Here is a 21,640-nt window from a genome sequence, read left to right on the forward strand (position 1 = left end):
AAAATTTCTGAAAGTCTACCATTCACCACAACCTTTTGGAGAGAAAATATTGTACCCACAACAAAAACTTAGGATTTACATTGTATTGAGATTGTAGCTCAAATATTAATTCGTCATGATCTATTTTATGAAACAATTTGAGAATTCTAAGATAGCGGTATGTACAGTTGTTTTGTTGTCTCGAAAGTTCTGCAGGCCATTTAGGAAAATCACAAATTGAGTCTACAAGAAACCCCTTTCTAAAGTCGTGTTGGTTGACATTTTGTTAATATATATTAACAATAAGCAATTGCACAAATTTGTCGCCAGACTTCTCTCCTTTTGTTTGAATAAAATACAGGATGATACAACTTTAAATTTTTACAACCACAAGTTGAATAGGATGTAGAGCAGCCTAGTACATGATGTTCTCCTCCCCCCCCCCATAATCCCCTTTGCGTTGTTGTATGGAAATACTGCGAAAACAATATACCAATAGGGAATGCAGCCAGAACACAGGATAAGCATATAATTCGCACAAGCAGCAAGGCGCCTAAAAGATGTCAAAAGATCCAATAATTGAAAACGTCAAAAGAAAATTATAAACTTCCGAATTGGAAGAAATCAGTCATGGAAACTGCATCAGCACCGCCTGTGGAAACCACCAAAGGAAAGTGGAAGCAATTAAACCTACCAACCACCTTCACCAGAAAACCACCAGAGAAACATTAGAGACGAATCAAATGAGTGCACACATAGATCTGCCACCCCTGTCAAACATGACCTAGATACCAGGGGTAAGTCACGAGCTTCACACTACACGCCGACATCACGTGCACAAGCTAAAGACTTACGCAAACAATATATCTTCATACGCCTGACATAAAGCATTGAACATTACCACTCAACCTACAGGCTAACCATTTCACATGCCAGACATCTATCAAATATAACAGCTCCAATGACTCAGCATCTCTATCCCCATCTCTATCTCCGGCTCTAGCTTGAGCTCTGGCTCTCTCTCTTCCCGAGGGCCTCCTTGGACGCTTTCCCATCTGCCTGCTGAGGAGCCTCTCTCTCTCTCTTCTCTACCAATGGAGCCTCCTTCTCCTCCACCAGCTGAGCTTCCTCTACGCCACTATCTCAACTGCCGACACTCTACCTATGACCTCTCATGACTCTCGTTTGGCTGTCGAAACTAACAGCTGTACAGGACTGATCAACAATCATAGACGACCGTTCGAGTAAGGATGTAACTTTCATTAGCTATTCTAATTGTTTTGTCATTAAATATTATTGTTTTATAATTTTGTTAGTTGTGTATTTTAATTGTTTGACTTATAGAATAAAAAAGTAACTTTTACTGGTAAATATCAGCATTGCTTACAATAGCTTAACACCTTCACTATATTTGAACCAGTAATAATCAAATTAGTTCCCACAAGCTAAATAAAAGTGCACAAACTAAACATAGTCAAAATAGAATAATATGATAAGCAAATTCAACACTGATGCTATGTGTGGATTTGGATTAGTTATGCATAACATAATTTCTCCACAACCACACAACAGCTTAATACCAATGATATACAGCCCCCCTTGCCAATGATATACAGGGGGCTGTATATCATTGGTAATACTCGACTTCATTTACTTACACAAATAACACCCTTTTGTTTAATGAGGTTTGCAACAAATCTAATTTCATGGTCAGTTCCCAAATAAATACCATTAAATTTTCACTCACAGAATGTTGGTAAAAGTGTGAGGTTTGCGAAGAACTAAATAAAACGGCAGTCAAAGACTGCAATTTAAAGAAAAATTTGAAGGCGTGTTGACCGTGACCTTTGTGGAGAACAGCAGCCCATGCTTTTTGAGAGTCGGTGAAACGGGCGGGTGTAGTAAGTGCTTAGGGGTGCCGCTAACAATGATAGCGCTTCGCAATTTAAACTTTCCGCTAAAATAGATTAAAAACCAAATCTAGCGTAGTACGTACATATTTTGTACGTGTATATAGTGTATGTTCGTACTACGCTCGATTTGGTTTCAAGTCTACTTTAGCGGACAGTTTTAGTCCGTTTAATCTGTAAATATTATGGGGTGACAGGTCTATGTTCCGCACGCCCTATGTTCCGCAAGGCCCTATGTTCCGCACATTTCCACAAAATCGAAAGAACTTTCTAAAAAGGACAGACAACTTCTAAAATAAATACAATTATTGCTGTTTAAATAAAATCCGTCTATGCCAAATCACGCCGTTGGAAAAATACAAACCGCTCTGCTGAACTTGAATGAAAATAAAAAGATCTGACGAATGAAAATTCACTAAAAATTAGTAGTGATGATACAAGAAATATACGAAAAGAATACGCAAAACTACATCTTTTTCAGTCATATCTTTATCTTAAAGTAATATAGATAAAGTCAAAGGCTACTTCATTCTTCTATTTAATTAAATACAAGTGTTCGTGTAAGCCTACATTTTCAATCATAAAAAGCCATAAACTATGTATTTCTCACTCCATAACAATATTAACATAATCATGTAAGCCTATGTTACGTACTCTGTAATATAATACAATTTTTCTTCTAGGCGTAATGTTTTCACTACATGATATTGTATGCCAATAAAACCGGTGCTCTGCACTAAATGATATAGCAAATAAACAATCATGAGGGCCTATGTTCCTCACTCAATTATAATACTGTATAAATATAAACATGAGGCTTATATTCCTCACTCAACTATATTATAAATATAATCATAAGGGCCAAAGTTCTTCATTCGATAATATTATAAATATAGTAATGAGGGCCTATGTTCTTAACCCTATTATATCATAAATATAGTCATGAGTGTGTAGTTGTTACTAGTTAGACACGAATATAGCACAATGAGGGCCAATGTTTATCACTTTATTATATTATAAATATAATTGTGATGGCCTATGTTCTACACTATGTTATAAATATGATCCTGATGGCCTGTGTCCCTCATTCTATTAGCATGAAAAAAACCATGAAGGGCCTATGTTCTTCACTTTATTTATTATAAATATAATAATGTTATATTACAAATATTTGATTAGTTGAATTATTTATTGTTATGTTTCTGCACAGAAGCAATTAAATAGAGTATTAAATTAGAGAAATGGTTTATTGCACACTCCAGAGACAACTGATTTGATAACAGAAAACCCAAGTATTTATATGTTTGGTCATAGAAAAGCTTTGTAAAAAGCTACAAGCATTATTAATAGCTATAATGAGACAGTACTATATAATATTAGCTTGTATAAAGCTTTAGCTAAAAAGCATAATGTTTGTTGGCAAAGTACCAGTAATACTAGGCACTTGCATGACACCTCCTCACTAAGCTAAAGGTTCTTTCTGGTTCTCTTAGACCTTCGGGGTTTGTCTCTGCTATACTCATCTCCATCAGGTAGACGAGGGTTGCGTGGTCTTCTTCTAGACGGAGGTTGCTCTGTTACAGTTGTAGGGGCTGGTAGTTGCAGTTTTGTCTCCTCTGTTATATCAGGTTTATCTCCAGGGTCTTGATCTTCTTCTGTTGAGTATCTTGGTCTGAGTTGTTCAACATGTCTTCTCCAAGTAGGTCCCTTTGGTACCACTTTGACATTGAGACTACGAGTTCCATATATCTTAGTAACAATGGCTGGAACCCATCTAGGTTGTCTGTTGCGTCTAGGTCCATGATACAAGGCATAGCATGGTGCTCCAAGATTGTAGCTGTGTATCTTGCTAACTGTCTTTTCTGCCGATCGGTTGACTTCTCTGGATTGATGAAACTGTGCTATGTGTGCGGGTGATGGCAATAGGGTGTCAATCTTGCATCTCATCTGTCTTCCATTCAGCAGCTGACTGGGAGAGTATCCTGTAGGAAGTGGTGTCCTTCTATAGTGCATCAGGAACTGTTGTAGTGCAGATTTAGGTGAGAGTGACGATTTCTTCATGGCTTGTTTGAAGGATTGTACTAGTCTTTCAGCTGCGCCATTTGTAGCTGGATGGTAAGGTGCTCCAGTGAGGTGAACAATGCTTCTCTCTTGACACCACTGCTGAAACTCTCCTGAGGTGAAGCTGGTAGCATTGTCAGTGACTATGGTGTGAGGGTATCCAAAGTGTGCGAATATCTCCTCTAAGATGTCTGTGGTAGCTCTGGTAGAAGTAGATGACGTCCTGTGTATGCATGGATACTTTGAGTAGGCATCTATCATCACTAGCCATTGGCTGCCCATGAAGTTCACTGCATGATCTAAGTGAAGACGACTCCATGGCTTCTCAGGTAGCATCCAGGGATGTATAGGATACTTCTGTGGAAGCTTCTGGTGTTCAGCACAGGCAGTGCACTGTCGGCTTGTCTCCTCTATATCAGAGTCAATGCGAGGCCAATAGACAGCCGTTCGAGCTAGCTTCTTCATTCTTTCCCTTCCAAAGTGTCCAAGGTGAAGGATCTTTAATACTTCCTGTTGTAACTTGACAGGAATGACTACTCTGTTGCCATATAGAAGACAACCTTCAGTGATAGAAAGTGAATCTGAGATCTTGTGGAAGAGTGACAGCTGAGTCTCCTTCATCTCTTTGTTACCAGGCCATCCTTCTGCTGTGTAGCGCATTACTGTGGCTAGTGTTGGGTCTTTCTTTGTCTCTTTTGCTAGAACATTGTAGTCTGTAGAGTTGAGCTGTTGTCCAATAGTGTGAATAGTGCATACTGTATCAACATCATCCTCATCTTCTCTTGCATCAAACTCTTTATCAGGTCCAACTGGCAGTCTTGAGAGGACATCTGCATTTTTATGATGCTGGGTAGATCTGTATTCTATGGTGTAGTCATACTGATTTAGTACCAGTGCCCATCTTGCTAGTCTGTTGGCTGCTAGAGCTGGAACTCCTTTGGTAGGTCCTAGAAGTGTGAGAAGAGGTCTGTGGTCAGTTACCAAGATAAACCGTCGACCATACAGGTACTGGTGATACTTCTTTAGAGCAAATATGATTGAGAGAGCTTCTTTTTGTATTTGTCCATATTTCCTCTGTGTGCTGGTCAGTGTTTTTGAAACATTGGCTATTGGTCTCTCACTTCCATCAGGATAACGATGAAATAGTACAGCTCCCAGTCCAGTTTCTGAAGCATCACATGAGATTCCAATGTCAAGATCTGGGTTGAAGTGTGCTAAGACACTATCAGTTGATAGCATATCTTTCAGTTTGTTGAAGCTCTTTTCTTGTTCAGTGCCCCACTTCCAGGTCTCTCCTTTGCGTGTCAGTTTGTGCAATGGTCCTGTGAGTTGTGACAGATTGGGTATGAACTTGCTGTAGAATTGTGTAGCTCCTAAGAAAGATCTTAGCTGAGTTAAGTCTGTTGGGACTGGCATCTGTTGTACTGCATCTGCCTTCTTTCCTTTAGTGATTCCCTTTGAAGTGAGTTTGTGTCCCAGATACTCTACTGTAGATTGAGCAAAACAGCACTTGTCTTTTCTACATCTGAGCCCTCTTTCTTCTAATCTTTGAAGAAGTCGACGTAAGTTTTGTAGATGGCTCTCTGCATTGGCTCCACTCACTAGTATATCATCTAGGTATACTGCTACTCCTGGGAGGTCTTGTGTCAGTTGCTCCATGATTTCTTGAAAATACCCTGGTGCTGAGCTTATGCCAAAGGGCAACCTCTTCTGTAGTAGTACTCCTCGGTGTGTTGATAGTGCTAGTCGTCGTTGACTTTCTGGTGCCAACAATATTTGATTGTAGGCATCTGCTAAATCAATCTTTGTGTAGCAATAGCCTCCACCTAGTTTTCTGATTAGATCTTCTGGTAGTGGGATAGGTTTCCTATGTGTTTCTAGCTGATTATTGATAGTCTTGGAGTAGTCTCCACATACTCTGATCTTCCCTGCAGCTTGACCTGTTGTAGATTTGCGTAAAGGTACAACTGGTGTTCCATACTGGTTGAATTGAGTTGGTTCCCATATGCCTTTAGCTACACCTGCTTCGTATGCTTGGTTGAGCTCTTCTGTCAAGGCAATAGGAACTGGTCTGGGTCGGCAGAAGACTGGCTTTGTTGAAGGTTTGAAGTTTATCTCTAGTTCAAAGTTCTTGAGACATCCTAGCTCGTCTTTGAATATTTCTGGAAATTCTTTGCACATCTCCTTACACTTGATTTGTAACCTCCCATCTGGCTGGTTCTCTGTGATTGTTGATACAAGGTTCTGTTGTAGCTTGTCATCAATAGAGATGCCTAGTTGCTGTATAGCAGTTCTTCCTAGTAGGTTGAGATCTTGTACAGCACTAATCACAAATGGTAGTCTGACTTCTTTCTGTGCATCTAATTGGGCAGTTAGCTCACATCTGCCAAGCGTCTCTATGAGATGTCCTGAGGCTGATTTGTAGTTAACTGTAGTAGGTTTTAGGTTTGGCTTTCCTAGCTTCTCCCATATTGATTTACAGATGAAGTTGTCACATGCTCCAGTGTCCAGTTCAAGTGTGAAGTTGTCTCCCTCCAGTTTGATGTTTTCAGCAAGTTTCACCATCTTGGTTGATGTGCATTCTATCATCTTTACTGGTTTTTCTGCTGCAGATGATTTCTTTTTCTTGCATGCTCTTTCTATGTGACCTTGTTTAGAACAAAAGTTGCAGGTGGCTGCTTTGAATCTGCAGTCATCCGCTGTATGGTTAGTTCGGTCACATCTGTAGCATAGCTTTCCTTCCTTCTGCTTGTCAGGTGTAGAGTTGTTTTTCTGGATTGGTTTGTATCTTGATTTCTGTTGAGCAACCTTGTTGACTTTAGACGAGTTTCCATAAACTGTCTCTTTGGCAACTTTAGCTGCTTCTTCTGTTTCCTGTGCTACCTGTATAGCTTTGTTGAAGTTGAGTTCATTGTCCTTGACCTTGAAGAGAGATTTGAGAACTGCTTCATTGTTTACAGAGCAGATAAATCTTGTTCTGAGAGCCTCATCTAATGGATCTGTAATGTCTATGAAGGCACATGTAGTTGCATCTTGACGAATTCTGGCAGCTAACTCTTGAATAGTTTCTCCAGGTTTCCTCTGCATGTCACTCCAATACTTGTAACGCTCTCTAACAATGAAGCGCTTAGGGTCATACTGGTCTTTGAGAAATTCCAGTATTTCATCCATGTTGAGGTCGTTGATCTGCTTGGGTGTTGAAAGCTGAGCTGCCATATTACTAAGCTGCTTGTAGAGTGTAGGCTGTTGGTTGGTGAGAAAAGTGCCAGCAATCTTGTCTTGATGAATAGAATTTGCTGCAATGAATGTGTTGAATCTGTCTATGTAATCTGTTAGTAGCTCTGCTGTTGGGTCAAAACCTGGGAAGGCTGGAACAGCGGTTGCAGCTGTTTCTTGTTTCCGTTGTAGGTTTTGTAGTAGTAGCTCCATCAGTTTCTTATTCTCCTCCATTCTTTCATCTTGCTGACGTCGCAACTCCTCCATTCTTTCATCTTGCTGACGTCTGTATTCCTCTTGTTGCTGCTTGAACTCCTCATGCTGCCGTTGTCTATGCTCTTCTTGCTGTTGTCTATGCTCTTCTTGCTGCTTTCTCTGCTCCTCTTGCTGCTGTCTCTGGTCCTCCTGCTGCTTCTGCATTAGCTTGATCTGCTCCTCTTGCTGCTGTCTCTGGTCCTCCTGCTGCTTCTGCATTAGCTTGATCAGGTCTGCTACTTCTGCAATTGTAGTGGTGCAATTTTGAACAGTTACTCTTGTAATAAACTAGAACTCTTTGTATCGATTTTATCAATGATAAAATCTGAACAACACTCTTTGTAACTGTTCAAAAGAGAAATCCTTGTTGCCAATTTGCTTCTGTTATGTTTCTGCACAGAAGCAATTAAATAGAGTATTAAATTAGAGGAATGGTTTATTGCACACTCCAGAGACAACTGATTTGATAACAGAAAACCCAAGTATTTATATGTTTGGTCATAGAAAAGCTTTGTAAAAAGCTACAAGCATTATTAATAGCTATAATGAGACAGTACTATATAATATTAGCTTGTATAAAGCTTTAGCTAAAAAGCATAATGTTTGTTGGCAAAGTACCAGTAATACTAGGCACTTGCATGACATTTATATTATTAGCTATGTATAGTTACGTATATTATAAACATAATATGTTCTTCTTTTTATTATAATATAAATATAATCATGAGGGTTTTCGTTTGACACTCTAATTTATTATAACTATAACAATGTTATATGATAAATATTTTTTAGTTAAATTATTTATATTATTAGCTGTGTATAGGTGCGTATATTATAATTATAATATGTTCCTCAGTTTGTTAGAATATAAATATAATCATGAGGGTTTCTGTTCGTCACTCTATTTTATTATAAATATAACAATGATATATTATAGATATTCTATTAGTTAAATTATTTATATTATTAGTTGTATAGAGTTCCTCATTTTATTATGTTATAAATATAATCATGAGGGTCTCTGTTCTTCACTCTATTATATTATAAATATAGTACTTGATGAGGGCATATGTTCCTCACTCAATTATAATATAAATACAGTGATGAAGGACTAGGTTTCTCACTCTAATTTATTATAACTATAACAATGTTATATTATGGATATTTTATTACCTACAAAGAGTTATATTATTACGATTACATAACTATATATAGTCACGTATATAGTTACTCACTCGTAACTATACATGTATATAGTTACGTATATTATAAATATAATATGTTCCTCATTTTATTATAATACAAATATAATCATGAAGGTCTCTGTTCCTCACTCTATTATATTATAAATATAATAATGAGGGCCTATGTTCCTCACTTGAGATTGCGCAATATACTCAAAAGGCCTATGTTCCTCACTTCATAACGAGCATATTTTATTTGCTTGGGTCTACGTTTCTCACTTGAGATTGCGCAATATACTCAAGGGGCCTATGTTCCTCACATCATAACGAGCATATTTTACTTGCTTGGGTCTACATTTCTCACTTGAGATTGCGAAATATGCTCAAAGGGCCTATGTTCCTCACATCATAACGAGCATATTTTACTTGCTTGGGTCTATGTTCCTCACTTGAGATTGCGCAATATGCTCAAAGGGCCTATGTTCCTCACTTCATAACGAGCATATTCTACTTGCTTGGGTCTATGTTCCTCACTCGATATTGCGCAATATACTCAAAGGGCCTATGTTCCTCACATCATAATGAGCATATTTTACTTGCTTGGGTCTATGTTCCTCACTCAATATTGCGCAATATGCTCAAAGGGCCTATGTTCCTCACATCATAACGAGCAAATTTTACTTGCTTGGGTCTATGTTCCTCACTTGAGATTGCGCAATATGCTCAAAGGGCCTATGTTCCTCACATCATAACGAGCATATTTTACTTGCTTGGGTCTATGTTCCTCACTCAATATTGCGCAATATGCTCAAAGGGCCTATGTTCCTCACATCATAACGAGCATATTTTACTTGCTTGGGTCTATGTTTCTCACTTGAGATTGCGTTATATACTCAAAGGGCCTATATTCCTCACATCATAATGAGCATATTTTACTTGCTTGGGTCTATGTTCCTCACTCAATATTGCGCAATATGCTAAAAGGGCCTATGTTCCTCACATCATAACGAGCATATTTTACTTGCTTGGGTCTATGTTCCTCACTCGAGATTGCACAATATACTCAAAGGGCCTATGTTCCTTACTTAATAGGTATTTCCAAAAAGCAGCAACAGAACCAAGTACATGTAGTTATATCTAGCAACTAAATGATGACATTGTCTAGTAATTTATTTAGTGGAAACTGGTAAAATATCCTCATGTAACATTAGTGCCATAAATTGCAACAAGTGCTTGTTAAAAAAGTTTCTATATCTCCTCTTTCTACTTTACATGTTCTACTCTTCACATGCCTAATTTAAATAAAATAAATGAGCTAATCGATGTAATAATACATTATGTAACTACAATAATAAAATGTGTTTTAAACATCTACCATAAACAAACCAGCCAAGTAACCAACGGATTATTTGGATATTATATAGCCGATATATTTAGGATTTTATCTTGTTCTAGCAATTTCATCTGAGAGCCCCAACAGGTATGAACTATTTCTTAATAAATAATTTTACATACAAAAAGTGTTCTTTGACAATCAACTGAATTGATAAATACAATATACAATAGATTCTTACGAAGTGACTGCGGGTAATTTTAAATTATTTCATTCACAGCATATTTTATTGCTCGCCAATAGCTAGTTATTGTTCATTTTCCCTGCTTCAGCTGTCTCTTGAGCTTTTGGATTCGTTCTTCTAACTTCTGCCACTTTTTGCGCCTGCAAACTATCAGTTTCCCTGAAATGAAAATTATTGCATATAAATAAAAATGCATTTGAAAAGCGTTTAGGATATATATATATATTTATATATATATATATATATATGGTTTGCCAAAGAAGGTAGATTATAATGATCGTTCCTATATTTTTTCGTAAAAAGACAAACCTGTTTCAGCAGCTGCGGCTCTTTGTTTATACAACACTTCTCCATCTTTTAGACATGAAATCAGAAGCCATATCGAAGGGTGCTTCCTTCCAACGACGTCATTGAAATGGCTGTTCCAGGCTAGGCATAAAAGACAAACACTGCTGAATAAACCCATAGTATGATTAAGCTATACGAATGATCTTTTTTAATCCAAAATTTTGGATAAAAATTGCATACAGCTTTTATTTCAACCTTGTGGAAGCTTATTTCTGATTTACAGCAGATTGCTGTATGCTCACGAGCCTTTTAGGATCTTAGCCTAAATACTGGGGACTGCACATTCGCACTGTCGTCTACGTGATGTTTGATATGCACATATGCGGTAAAATACTTAAAGTTTGTAGTGAAGGCAGCGGCTTTTTGAATGCTTCTCTTTTTTATTGAATTACTTTGAGGAAGACAAAATTATAAATTGAGTGTCAATAAACTTTGCTGGTTTTCAATATATTAAAACAGCAGAATAATATGAATCAGAATCAAAGGATATTGGCACATGATGTATCATTATAGAATATAGTTTTAAGAATAAAAATCTGCCTGCATACTGCTAGCGAGAATTGTTTTGCTGACAGATATTTTTGTTAACAAGATTCAACATATTCCACAAATATAAACAATATGCAATAACTGGGGAAGCCGAATTGCCAAGCATCACTAATATTGTGTAAAGGACGATGTCTGAGTTTTTTGATATTGTAATTTGTTTCAGCTTTTTATATTCACCTTCCACATAGTTGTTAGTCCGTGTGCTTATGTCTCGAAAATATACATTCCATACACTGATTGGAATGACTCCGTGTATAAAGGTATCATGGAAATAGGCTAGTAACATTTCCATGGCTGGAAAGTGTTTTGCAGCCTCCCTTACAGCTACTGAGCTCTTTAAGCTACTACAAAAAGAAATGAGAAAACATTAATTAAGGATTCAGATGTCATCGAGGAAGCATGGTGGAAATCATACTATGAGATGTTTGGTTGGATTTATAGGTGGCGAACTCAAACGTTTGCTGCATTTGCTCTCTTGCAAAATATGTACTTTGTAAAACTGTTTCATGGCAATTGGTAGCTCATATTTTTTGGTTGCTTTGAATTTACACTGAAGTTATATTATACTTATAAGTTATATTATTTTTGACGAAGCCAGATGAAAGGTTTCATCCAATATATTCGTTAGTAATAAAGTGATGGTTAATCCTATCAATGCCATATTTCAGAAAACAGGCATATTTGCTTTTAAACCAATTTTTAATGCACACATCTGCTGATCAGCATTTGTTCATGTTGAAAATGGTACTATAACCCTTTCTCTGTGACCTTACACCATTATTGTCTCCTACTTGTATGTTTAGATAATTTATATCTTAGTATGCCAGTTCATTGCATAATTGCATAACAGTTGTTGCCTGGACTTTGACTAATAAAGGTGTTTAACTTGAGAAAACTATCCAAGGATATATACCTTTCACAACCCAGTTTCAACTGTTCAAATGTTTATCAGACCACGTTTTTACTATAGGAATTTAAAATGAAATAAATAAACATATATAACAATAAAAATCTTCATTAAACAGTCATGCTAATTTAATACGACTCACTCAAATGCCCCCATCACGTGATGTGGTGGAAGGAAACCCATACTTGATAATTTTTGTACGATATCTTGTACATTACAATCTTTCTGGTATGCTGATTTCAGACCAAGCGCTGCCACCTTCCGAGAAACACTCTGGGTGAAGTGGAAATAGCACCCACATATTGCTACATTGGGCCATGCTGATTTTACCGCTTCGTGGAGACTAATCTCGAAATCACAAACAACCTCCAGAGCATTCATTTCTTCAGTGCCCTTGACAACCTTGAGCATCTACAAATTTATAAAGTCATTCAAATTCAGGCAGCAATTTGGAAAAATTACAAAAAAACTTTTAACATGGTATAATTATTAATAATTAGCGACCATACATTGTAGGGCACATTTAGCATAGATTTTATGATAGGCAATAATGTGTAATAAGTATAAGATCGTTAGCAATTATTCAACACTGCTGAAGTTTTTACTAGGAGTTATTCATCAGAGCAGCTTGAGCGCGATAAGTGTAAGAAGCTTTCTAAAGGATTGAACCCTCTGTGCTTATCCATTGACTAATAAGCCGATGCGGTCTAAAAATAATTAGCCAATGGGCTTTCATTTCCACTAGGTGTACATTATTTAGTGATATGTAATACAGTGTCTCTAGTAATATTTACTAGAGAATAATAATATTATTACTAAAGACACTTTTTAAATCAAACACTCGGGCTGTTATCATCAGCATAAGCTAATCTGAAGCAACAAGTTATTGTTTTTAACAAGATTCAATTTCAATATAATAAATAAAACCACCAAATTATTTGCGTTTTCTAATTGTTTAATGTGTTTTAATCAGGATAGTCATTTAATTTTCACGTGACTGTATAGAACTGTGGTTCCGGTGACGGTTAGTGGGACATAGTAGTTGGACTATATTGTACTAGGCGGATAGTCCAGTACACGTAATGAAGAGTCAAACATCGATCAATCAGGCTTACGGTCTTCAGCAGTCTCATGAAAATTTAAAAAGATCTCGTTGATTCAGTACATAATGCAGAGTTTTATACCCATGCATGGCAGTAATACCTCAAATATAATTAAGAAATCAATGATGAGCTCTGTAGGTTAAAACATATAGGGCGTGTGCCTACAACGTAAATAATCGCTTCTAGGAACCTTTACATAATAGAGATTTTACGTTATAAGAATAGTAAACTACATGTATATTGCCTAATCCATTCCAATATCTTCCCAAACTCACCCCTTAGTCATACAAAAAACAACATTTTAATTTGTCAGCAGTATTATTGATTTGCAGCAACAATGCTCATTTACAACGATTTGCTTATTTTTTCTAAACAGCAAAGCCTATTCAGCAAAGTGAAACTAATAGCAAATATTTCAGACATCTAAAAGTAAGCAGAACAAAAAAATATATTTTACCATGAAACTAGCGGTACTACCTGTTCGTAGTCTATCTGTATGCAGGGGTCAAAGTTAGTATAAAATATACCTTTTGGTGGTACTAAAACTCGTGACATTCAGATTGGTAAATTGGCACTGTAACACCTGCACCAATCGATCTCCCTCAAGTATTTCTGAATAATTGCGCAGCTACCTTATCCTCAGTTTTGTCGACACATCTGACGATTTATCTCGACAATTTAGAATGTCACAGAAGCTATACATATGTAATAGTAATGCATTCGGTTTGTTCTTTTGCAAGTGTGGCGAGATGTGCTGCCATTCGACGATAATTTGAGAACTCACCCGACTTGACTCTCTACGTTATATTTTTTTATGGTGTGAGAAGCAAAAACTTTACATAAATTCCAAAGAGCGTAAAGATTTAAGTTATAGAAGTGTTTACTATACTGAATGATTTTTATTTATTAAAACTCGATATCATCAGATTCACCATGAAGCTCATTTTGTAACATTGGCCCTCTTATATACACTAGTATGTAACGATATACACTAGTATGTAACTATGTACACTAGTATGTAACTATGTATACTAGACAATGTAGAAGTTGGAAATCAAGATTGCTTATCTCCAAGAGACTGTTATTCAAAGAATACTACCTCCTTATACAGTGTTGTACTTTTTAAAGCCAACAAACAGAATATTGTAGGCACCATTGTATCGGCAACAGTAGCATGGATGGAAACAATCTGCCGATATGGAAATGGTGCGGCTTTAAAGATGTAGTTGCGTCAAAATTTAAGTTGATCTTAAAAGAAAGCATTTTTTTTCTCTATCAGTTGATATGTTGTTTGTTGTGTTACGCGATCGCATTGCCAAGATATTTGAAGATTAAAACCGAAAAAATCTGATCGCCGTAAAAACGCTCAGGCCACAAAAACGTGCCCAGCCTCGCCAAAAATGATGTCACGCGTTTGGCAACCTGTCTCTATCTCTCGTATTCACATCGGCTATTTGCAATAAAAGTCTAGTCTTACGCGGCTCTATTGGAATATATCTTATTTTGTATTTGCTCATGTTGGCTAGAATAAAATTTTAAATCTTGCTACAGATGCATTATTATGAATGTTTAAAAGGCCTCAAATAACGAAAATTGAAAATTTGTTCTACTCACTTTCTCCAAATGTTGTGTAAACATTTGGGTACTGACTACCAATTCTACCGGTCTACGGTAATTCTGTCAAGTCACTTTTGTAGAACGCGGTCTTTGTATCAGCACAGTTCTGCATCTACCCATACAAACGATATACAGCCTCCCATAAGCCCCGCCCACATTATGTCGCCTATTACCTATTGCCTACGTACTCGTTTCTTGCTAGTAGTAATCTTACCGAATACTAGATGAAAATACTATACTGAAAATACTAGTGAAATAAGCAAGCCACCTCTTTGAAAAGAATATAGACAGGGATAGAGTTTTAAGAATGAGAAGTCTGCTGCAAACTGGATTTGAACTCACATTCTCCAGTGCTGCGGACACCCATATACCATATCCGATACACTACAATATTCTGCAAATCATGTTTTGCATTATCTTCAACAATATTATTTTATTATATAATTTTTACAAACAAAAATATTTTCATCTCGGCATAAAACTTTTATTAAAAATATTCATCAAGTCGTGGCCACTCAGATAGTATTAGCTGATACAATAAGACAAATTCATCTACTGCAACAAACTCAAACAAAACATCATGGCTTATGCAGCACGCATTCAAGTCTCTCTTTCCACTTTATGGCAGTTTCCACACTGACAAAGCTTTTTCGGCTGGTGGGACGACAAACATTCTGTAATCAGTAAAAAAATGCAATAAATATATGTCATTCTAAAGCGTATCTATTGACAGCTTCCAAATTGGGAGTTAAATAGATTGCGAGTGTAATTTTAAAAACGAATAAACGTTTAACAAACGCACAAGTACGCCAAGCCAACGATTCGAAGCTTTGGTTCTGGAAATTAAAGATTTGCAATGATCAATCGATTTTACCCACTTCCTACGAGTGAAAATAATTTGTAATCATGACTCTAATTTACCAAAGAAAATTCGAAAAAAATATTACAGCTAGGTAAAACGGCAGATAAGCTATGAAACGATGATTTATGAGTGATAACATTTATTACGGCCTATATAAAAATTTCGCACGCATGATTGGCTAACGAATCGACCTCATATTTATCGCTTGTGGTTTCGTTTCAGATAACAAGCTTGTGACGTCACGAAATAGCCACCCGCTGGAACGTGAGCTTTTTAAAAGAGGGCCTCATTCAAACGCATATATCTCTGGACAGGGTTAGTCTACAAAGACAAAAATGGCATCAAATTGTAGCTGATGTTTTAGCCTTTTATGGGTCCTAATTTCATTTTTGACGCAACTACATCTTTAAAGGTTCCATCAATGTAGATGGTCTGCGAACTCCTGGCAATGTGATTGGGCTCATGTCAAAGTAAGCGCAAACCTCCACCTTTGCTCTTAAAACGCTATTCCTGATCTTTTTAAATTCATGCTGTAAATTACATAAATTATTTCTCAGCATTTGTTTTCAATAATTATATTGTTTCAAATTACTTTGGAGAGGTTATCATGCCGTAAAATAAAGAAAGTTTATCGGCTGTAGATATAAGCGAGTATAATATGCTCGTTATGATGTGAGGAACATAGGCCCTTTGAGCATATTGCGCAATCTCAAGTGAGAAACATAGACCCAAGCAAGTAAAATATGCTCGCTATGATGTGAGGAACATAGGCCCTTTTAGCAAATTGCGCAATATTGAGTGAGGAACATAGACCCAAGCAAGTAAAATATGCTCGTTATAATGTGAGGAACATAGGCCCTTTGAGCATATTGCGCAATATTGAGTGAGGAACATAGACCCAAGCAAGTAAAATATGCTCATTATGATGTGAGGAATATAGGCCCTTTGAGCATATTGCGCAATCTCAAGTAAGAAATATAGACCCAAGCAAGTAAAATATGCTCATTATGATGTGAGGAACATAGGCCCTTTGAGCATATTGCGCAATATTGAGTGAGGAACATAGACCCAAGCAAGTAAAATATGCTCGTTATGATGTGAGGAACATAGGCCCTTTGAGCATATTGCGCAATCTCAAGTGAGGAACATAGACCCAAGCAAGTAAAATATGCTCGTTATGAAGTGAGGAACATAGGCCCTTTGAGCATATTGCGCAATATTGAGTGAGAAACATAGACCCAAGCAAGTAAAATATGCTCATTATGATGTGAGGAACATAGGCCCTTTGAGTATATTGTGCAATCTCAAGTGAGGAACATAGACCCAAGCAAGTAAAATATGCTCGTTATGAAGTGAGGAACATAGGCCCTTTGAGCATATTGCGCAATCTCAAGTGAGAAATATAGACCCAAGCAAGTAAAATATGCTCGTTATGATGTGAGGAACCTAGGCCCTTTGAGCATATTGCGCAATCTCAAGTGAGGAACATAGACCCAAGCAAGTAAAATATGCTCGTTATGAAGTGAGGAACATAGGCCCTTTGAGCATATTGCGCAATCTCAAGTGAGAAACATAGACCCAAGCAAGTAAAATATGCTCGTTATGATGTGAGGAACATAGGCCCTTTGAGCATATTGTGCAATATTGAGTGAGGAACATAGACCCAAGCAAGTAAAATATGCTCGTTATGATGTGAGGAACATAGGCCCTTTGAGCATATTGCGCAATCTCAAGTGAGGAACATAGACCCAAGCAAGTAAAATATGCTCGTTATGAAGTGAGGAACATAGGCCCTTTGAGCATATTGCGCAATATTGAGTGAGAAACATAGACCCAAGCAAGTAAAATATGCTCATTATGATGTGAGGAACATAGGCCCTTTGAGTATATTGTGCAATCTCAAGTGAAGAACATAGACCCAAGCAAGTAAAATATGCTCATTATGATGTGAGGAACATAGGCCCTTTGAGTATATTGTGCAATCTCAAGTGAGGAACATAGACCCAAGCAAGTAAAATAGGCTCGTTATGATGTGAGGAACATAGGCCCTTTGAGTATATTGCGCAATCTCAAGTGAGGAACATAGGCCCTTTGAGTATATTGCGCAATCTCAAGTGAGGAACATAGACTGAAGCTAGTATAATATCCTTGTTATGAAGTCAGGTTTATAGGCCCCTTGATTATATTGCGCAATACGAAGTGAGGAACATAGGCCCAAGCAAGTATATTCGTACAATATCGAGTGAGGCCCTTTGACTATATTGCGAAATATGAAATGGAAATATAGGCCATCACGGTTATTCTTTTAAAATAATTGAGTGAGAAACATGGTCCTCATGATGATTTTTATACTATTACTGTCTGAGAAACTTAGGCTTCAATCATTATATTTATATTATTATCGAGTGAGAAATATAGGTCCTCATGGTTATATTTGTAGTTAGTTGGTTAATCTTTATTGAAATAATATTAATATAAAATATAATATTATTTGCCCTTCTATTTGCAGGCAAAAATAAATATCTTCAATTATATTTCATGAGAAGGAAACTCCCCATCTGTAGGTGAGATTGTCAGATGTAAATAACGAAACGGTTACGTAGAGAGGGTAATTACAAGTAGCAAAATAAAATCATACTGGCAGCAAACCAAAATTGCTCCACGGCAAATATTATATGCAGTGTTTATATACAAGACAATACAGAATATATTGTAATTATAAATTTAATCACATTACATTAAATAAAATAATTACCAATATAGATTTATATTTGTAATATTATTGACTGAGAAACATATACCTTACTGAGTGCATTGCAAAATATTATGTGATGAACATGAACATCAACCCTTGCGAGTATACTGCGCAATATTGAGTGAGGAGCATAGGCCTCCATGATTTTATAGATGTTATTATTCAGTGAGGAAGATATGCTTTTATGATTTCATTAACAATCAGCGATTAATATACGTTTTTTGATTATATTGACAAAATCAAATAATTAGAAAAACAGGCTTTAGTTTTTTTTATTTAATTATTATACAATCGCTTGGACAACTTATACAGAACGCATTCCTACATAAACTTGTTTATTGTATTCTTGCGTGGGAAACATCGGCACAGCTAATGTGCTTTGACGAATCATCAGTCACTTTTACGTCCGCAACGTCTAGACAGCAATAAATTTACTGATTGAGCCGTAGCGATTTGCGGAACATAGGGCCTTGCGGAACATAGGGCCTGCGGAACATAGGGCTGTCCCCTATTATGGATGTCTGAGCGGATGTCTTTTATGTTAGACACTTTACCCAAATTATTCAATCTTATTTAGCTAATGAGATGCATGAATTTTAAACAGTTCTGATATACGAACTGGCTGGTGTTGAAGAATTTAATTAGGTAGGAGATTTGTCACGTTTGAAGTAAGTTGAGTTAAATAGGTTCCAATTTGGGAAACATTTTTTATAAATAACTCAATTTTTTATTTCGTTTTGAAACATTAACGCACAACGTTAGAGATTCTGTTTGCGTAATTTATGCTTACAGTTTTCCACTTATCAAGCTTACGTTGACTGAAAGTTAAGGTTCATTTATTCTCCTTTTGGTGCATCAACTATTCGAACAGGACGCTAAAGCAACATTTTTCAAAACTACATTGTTATAAGATCATTCACGAATTGTGTTTTTCAAGGCCGTTCAATGATATTTCAACATTATTTTGCTTGTCACTAATGTTTCGATTACTATAGAACATGGACATATCTATTTGATTAATCAATCACCTAAATGTTAAATCTGTTTTGAAACAATATTATATGCATCAATTGAATTCACATTATCCATATTACATGCTTATGTTTGCTGTAGTCAAAAACAGCCAACTTTAATACCTCACAATTTGCGAGCTTACTGTTGCTTTGTTTAAAAATAGTGCCATCACATTTTTGAGGTCTGCTTAAACATACAAACCACCAACTGAACCATAATTATCTACCTCAACCATCAAGAAAAATGAGCCATTGTGGCAAAGATGTTACATTTGTGTTGTTTTCTCGAGTACTCCTAAGCTTCCTTGTATCTATTATCTTGATTAAATTATTTTTTTGCTGTTTTGACCAGGTAATGTAGGTTTAACAATAACACTTTTTCTGTGTAACAATGTAGATTGTTTTATTTTAATTAATGACTGGTTGTCTCAGCAAAGTAACGAGCTACATTATCAAAGCGAAATAATAGACTACATTTCTATAACAGTGTCATCAGAGTGAACTATATTTTATTCTTAAAGCACATCAATTACATTAATACTTTTATCATATATTTCAGTACATCAGTGTGTTGGCTTTCGAATGAGCCTATATTCAATACACAAAGAATAATAGAACAATGAAAAATAGGGTGTCAAAAGTATGTCCTGCAATAAAAAAACACTTGGTTGTGGTGCTCACAATGGGATGTCTTGATTATCATTCAGCCTTAGATCGTCGATCCTTTCCGCTGTCATTGAAGCTGCGTTTGTCTGTGACAATTGGTGTTTTTAAACCCGGAGAGCGGTAATAATAAACTAGCATTCTAGATAATCAACAATGCCCGGGGATCGTGCTAACTCCCGACCAATGCAAACACATGTTCTAAGTTAATAGATTTCGGGTAATTGTTGAAGTTTACTTTTTTCATCTTTTCGTTCATTTAAACATTTATAGTAATTATTATCACATCGTTTTATATGATGGCATTGTTTGTCACATACAGAAATGATTAACAACTTGATTAATAACTAATTACTAATTAAATATCAAAAAGAGAAAAAATAAAATATTTATATTATATTCAAATAAATTACAGTATATGGAAAATAGAAAACAGGTATATTGGACAGTTAAATGAATCACTTTGTGAATGATACTAGCTTATAGACAGATTAAGTTATTTACAGTAGGCTTCTCTATTTTGAACAATCCCGGAGTGCAGTGAGTCAACCCCAACGATTGATTTAATTCAATTGACTTCTACAACAAAATTAAACAAAAACAAAAATGACTAGTAACAACGTACCTTGCTCTTAACCACCCATGGTGGTAGAGGTAATGAAGTCACATCGATTTAATTGTGACCTGCAGTGGCGTGGCCCTAAAACTATGTGTAGATTGCACTTTTGCGAGATCATGCAATGCTTGAAATTAATTAGCCTCAGTCGTGCCCCTCAACATCACAATAAAAGGAGAGGGCTAGTTCCTAATATCATCAGAAAAATATAGAATGGTGCTCGGAATCTGAGTTAATTATCTTAAAAATAATCTGTACATGAAGAGCTAATGACACCGATTCCTTTGTCATCTTCAGTGGCTCTCTGGAGTTGTCCTACCTTTGCCTGCCACTAGCGTCATTATCGTAGTTGATAAATATAAGTGGTAAGCAATAAAAATAAGCGGTAAGAGCACATAACACCGATTATGAAAATTCTGACGTCACAGTTTTCGAGTCTATACCATTGAACGTTTATGCGGTAGAGCTCTTGGGAAATCTTATAAACACCAACCTATGTCTGTGTCACCATGTCAAACAATGGCTCATTTGAAAGCAGAGATATTGAAGAACTTAAATAAGCTGAAATAGTACTTATGTAATTGATGTACTTTAATCATATTTACTCTTTAGTTTTTACCTTTGATTTGGTCAAATTAATACAGGATTTTATTAATGTATTTCGCGTTGTGTGTGAGTTGAAGTTTCTTAAAGGTTGCAACACTTGCAACAAAATTCACATTACAGTTATTTGGTATCAAAAAATTTACCATGTCTTACTCTGTTGTGTTGTAAGTGCCAAATATGTGGAATTGTGATTACAAGCTCTTAAAAGCTCAAAAACGAAAAGCCGCCGTAAATGGGAATCTCCTTATTTCGATGATGTAACCACGAAATTTGGTTATCGTCTTGTCATGTAAGTTTTCACTTGAATTGAAAGGCCAATACAAAGCTCAATATAAAACTTATCGTAGTACTAGTTTAAGACAAACACTTCGGGTTTCACCGAACACCCCGTATCAAATATAGATGCTCGCTACTTTACA

The 21,640-nt window shown here is 36.3% G+C and overlaps 2 protein-coding genes across 2 annotated transcripts in view; both read right to left on the bottom strand.

Annotated features, from left to right (window-relative positions):
• LOC137390437 (uncharacterized) overlaps positions 1-21,640 on the bottom strand; it is a 250,386-nt gene that overhangs the window by 9,780 nt on the left and 218,966 nt on the right. The gene's annotated exons all lie outside the window — the stretch shown is intronic.
• LOC137392121 (uncharacterized) lies at positions 979-14,229 on the bottom strand. Its single transcript, XM_068078749.1, has 5 exons — positions 14,189-14,229; positions 12,129-12,397; positions 11,257-11,423; positions 10,492-10,611; positions 979-1,109 (listed from the first exon to the last, which is right to left on the bottom strand). The coding sequence occupies exons 2-5, from the start codon at positions 12,395-12,397 to the stop codon at positions 979-981; spliced, it is 687 nt and encodes a 228-aa protein (XP_067934850.1). The 5' UTR covers positions 14,189-14,229.

Source organism: Watersipora subatra, chromosome 3 (assembly GCF_963576615.1).
Source record: "Watersipora subatra chromosome 3, tzWatSuba1.1, whole genome shotgun sequence".
Taxonomy (NCBI): Eukaryota; Metazoa; Bryozoa; class Gymnolaemata; order Cheilostomatida; family Watersiporidae; genus Watersipora; species Watersipora subatra.

Excerpts from the sequence above, each read along its gene's own strand:
- LOC137392121 (XM_068078749.1), bottom strand. The coding sequence starts at position 12,397 with ATGCTCAAGGTTGTCAAGGGCACTGAAGAAATGAATGCTCTGGAGGTT. Across the intron at positions 11,424-12,128 it reads CACGTGATGGGGGCATTTGA|TAGCTTAAAGAGCTCAGTAG; the intron begins GTGAGTCGTATT and ends TTCTTTTTGTAG. Across the intron at positions 10,612-11,256 it reads GACTAACAACTATGTGGAAG|CCTGGAACAGCCATTTCAAT; the intron begins GTGAATATAAAA and ends TTTTATGCCTAG.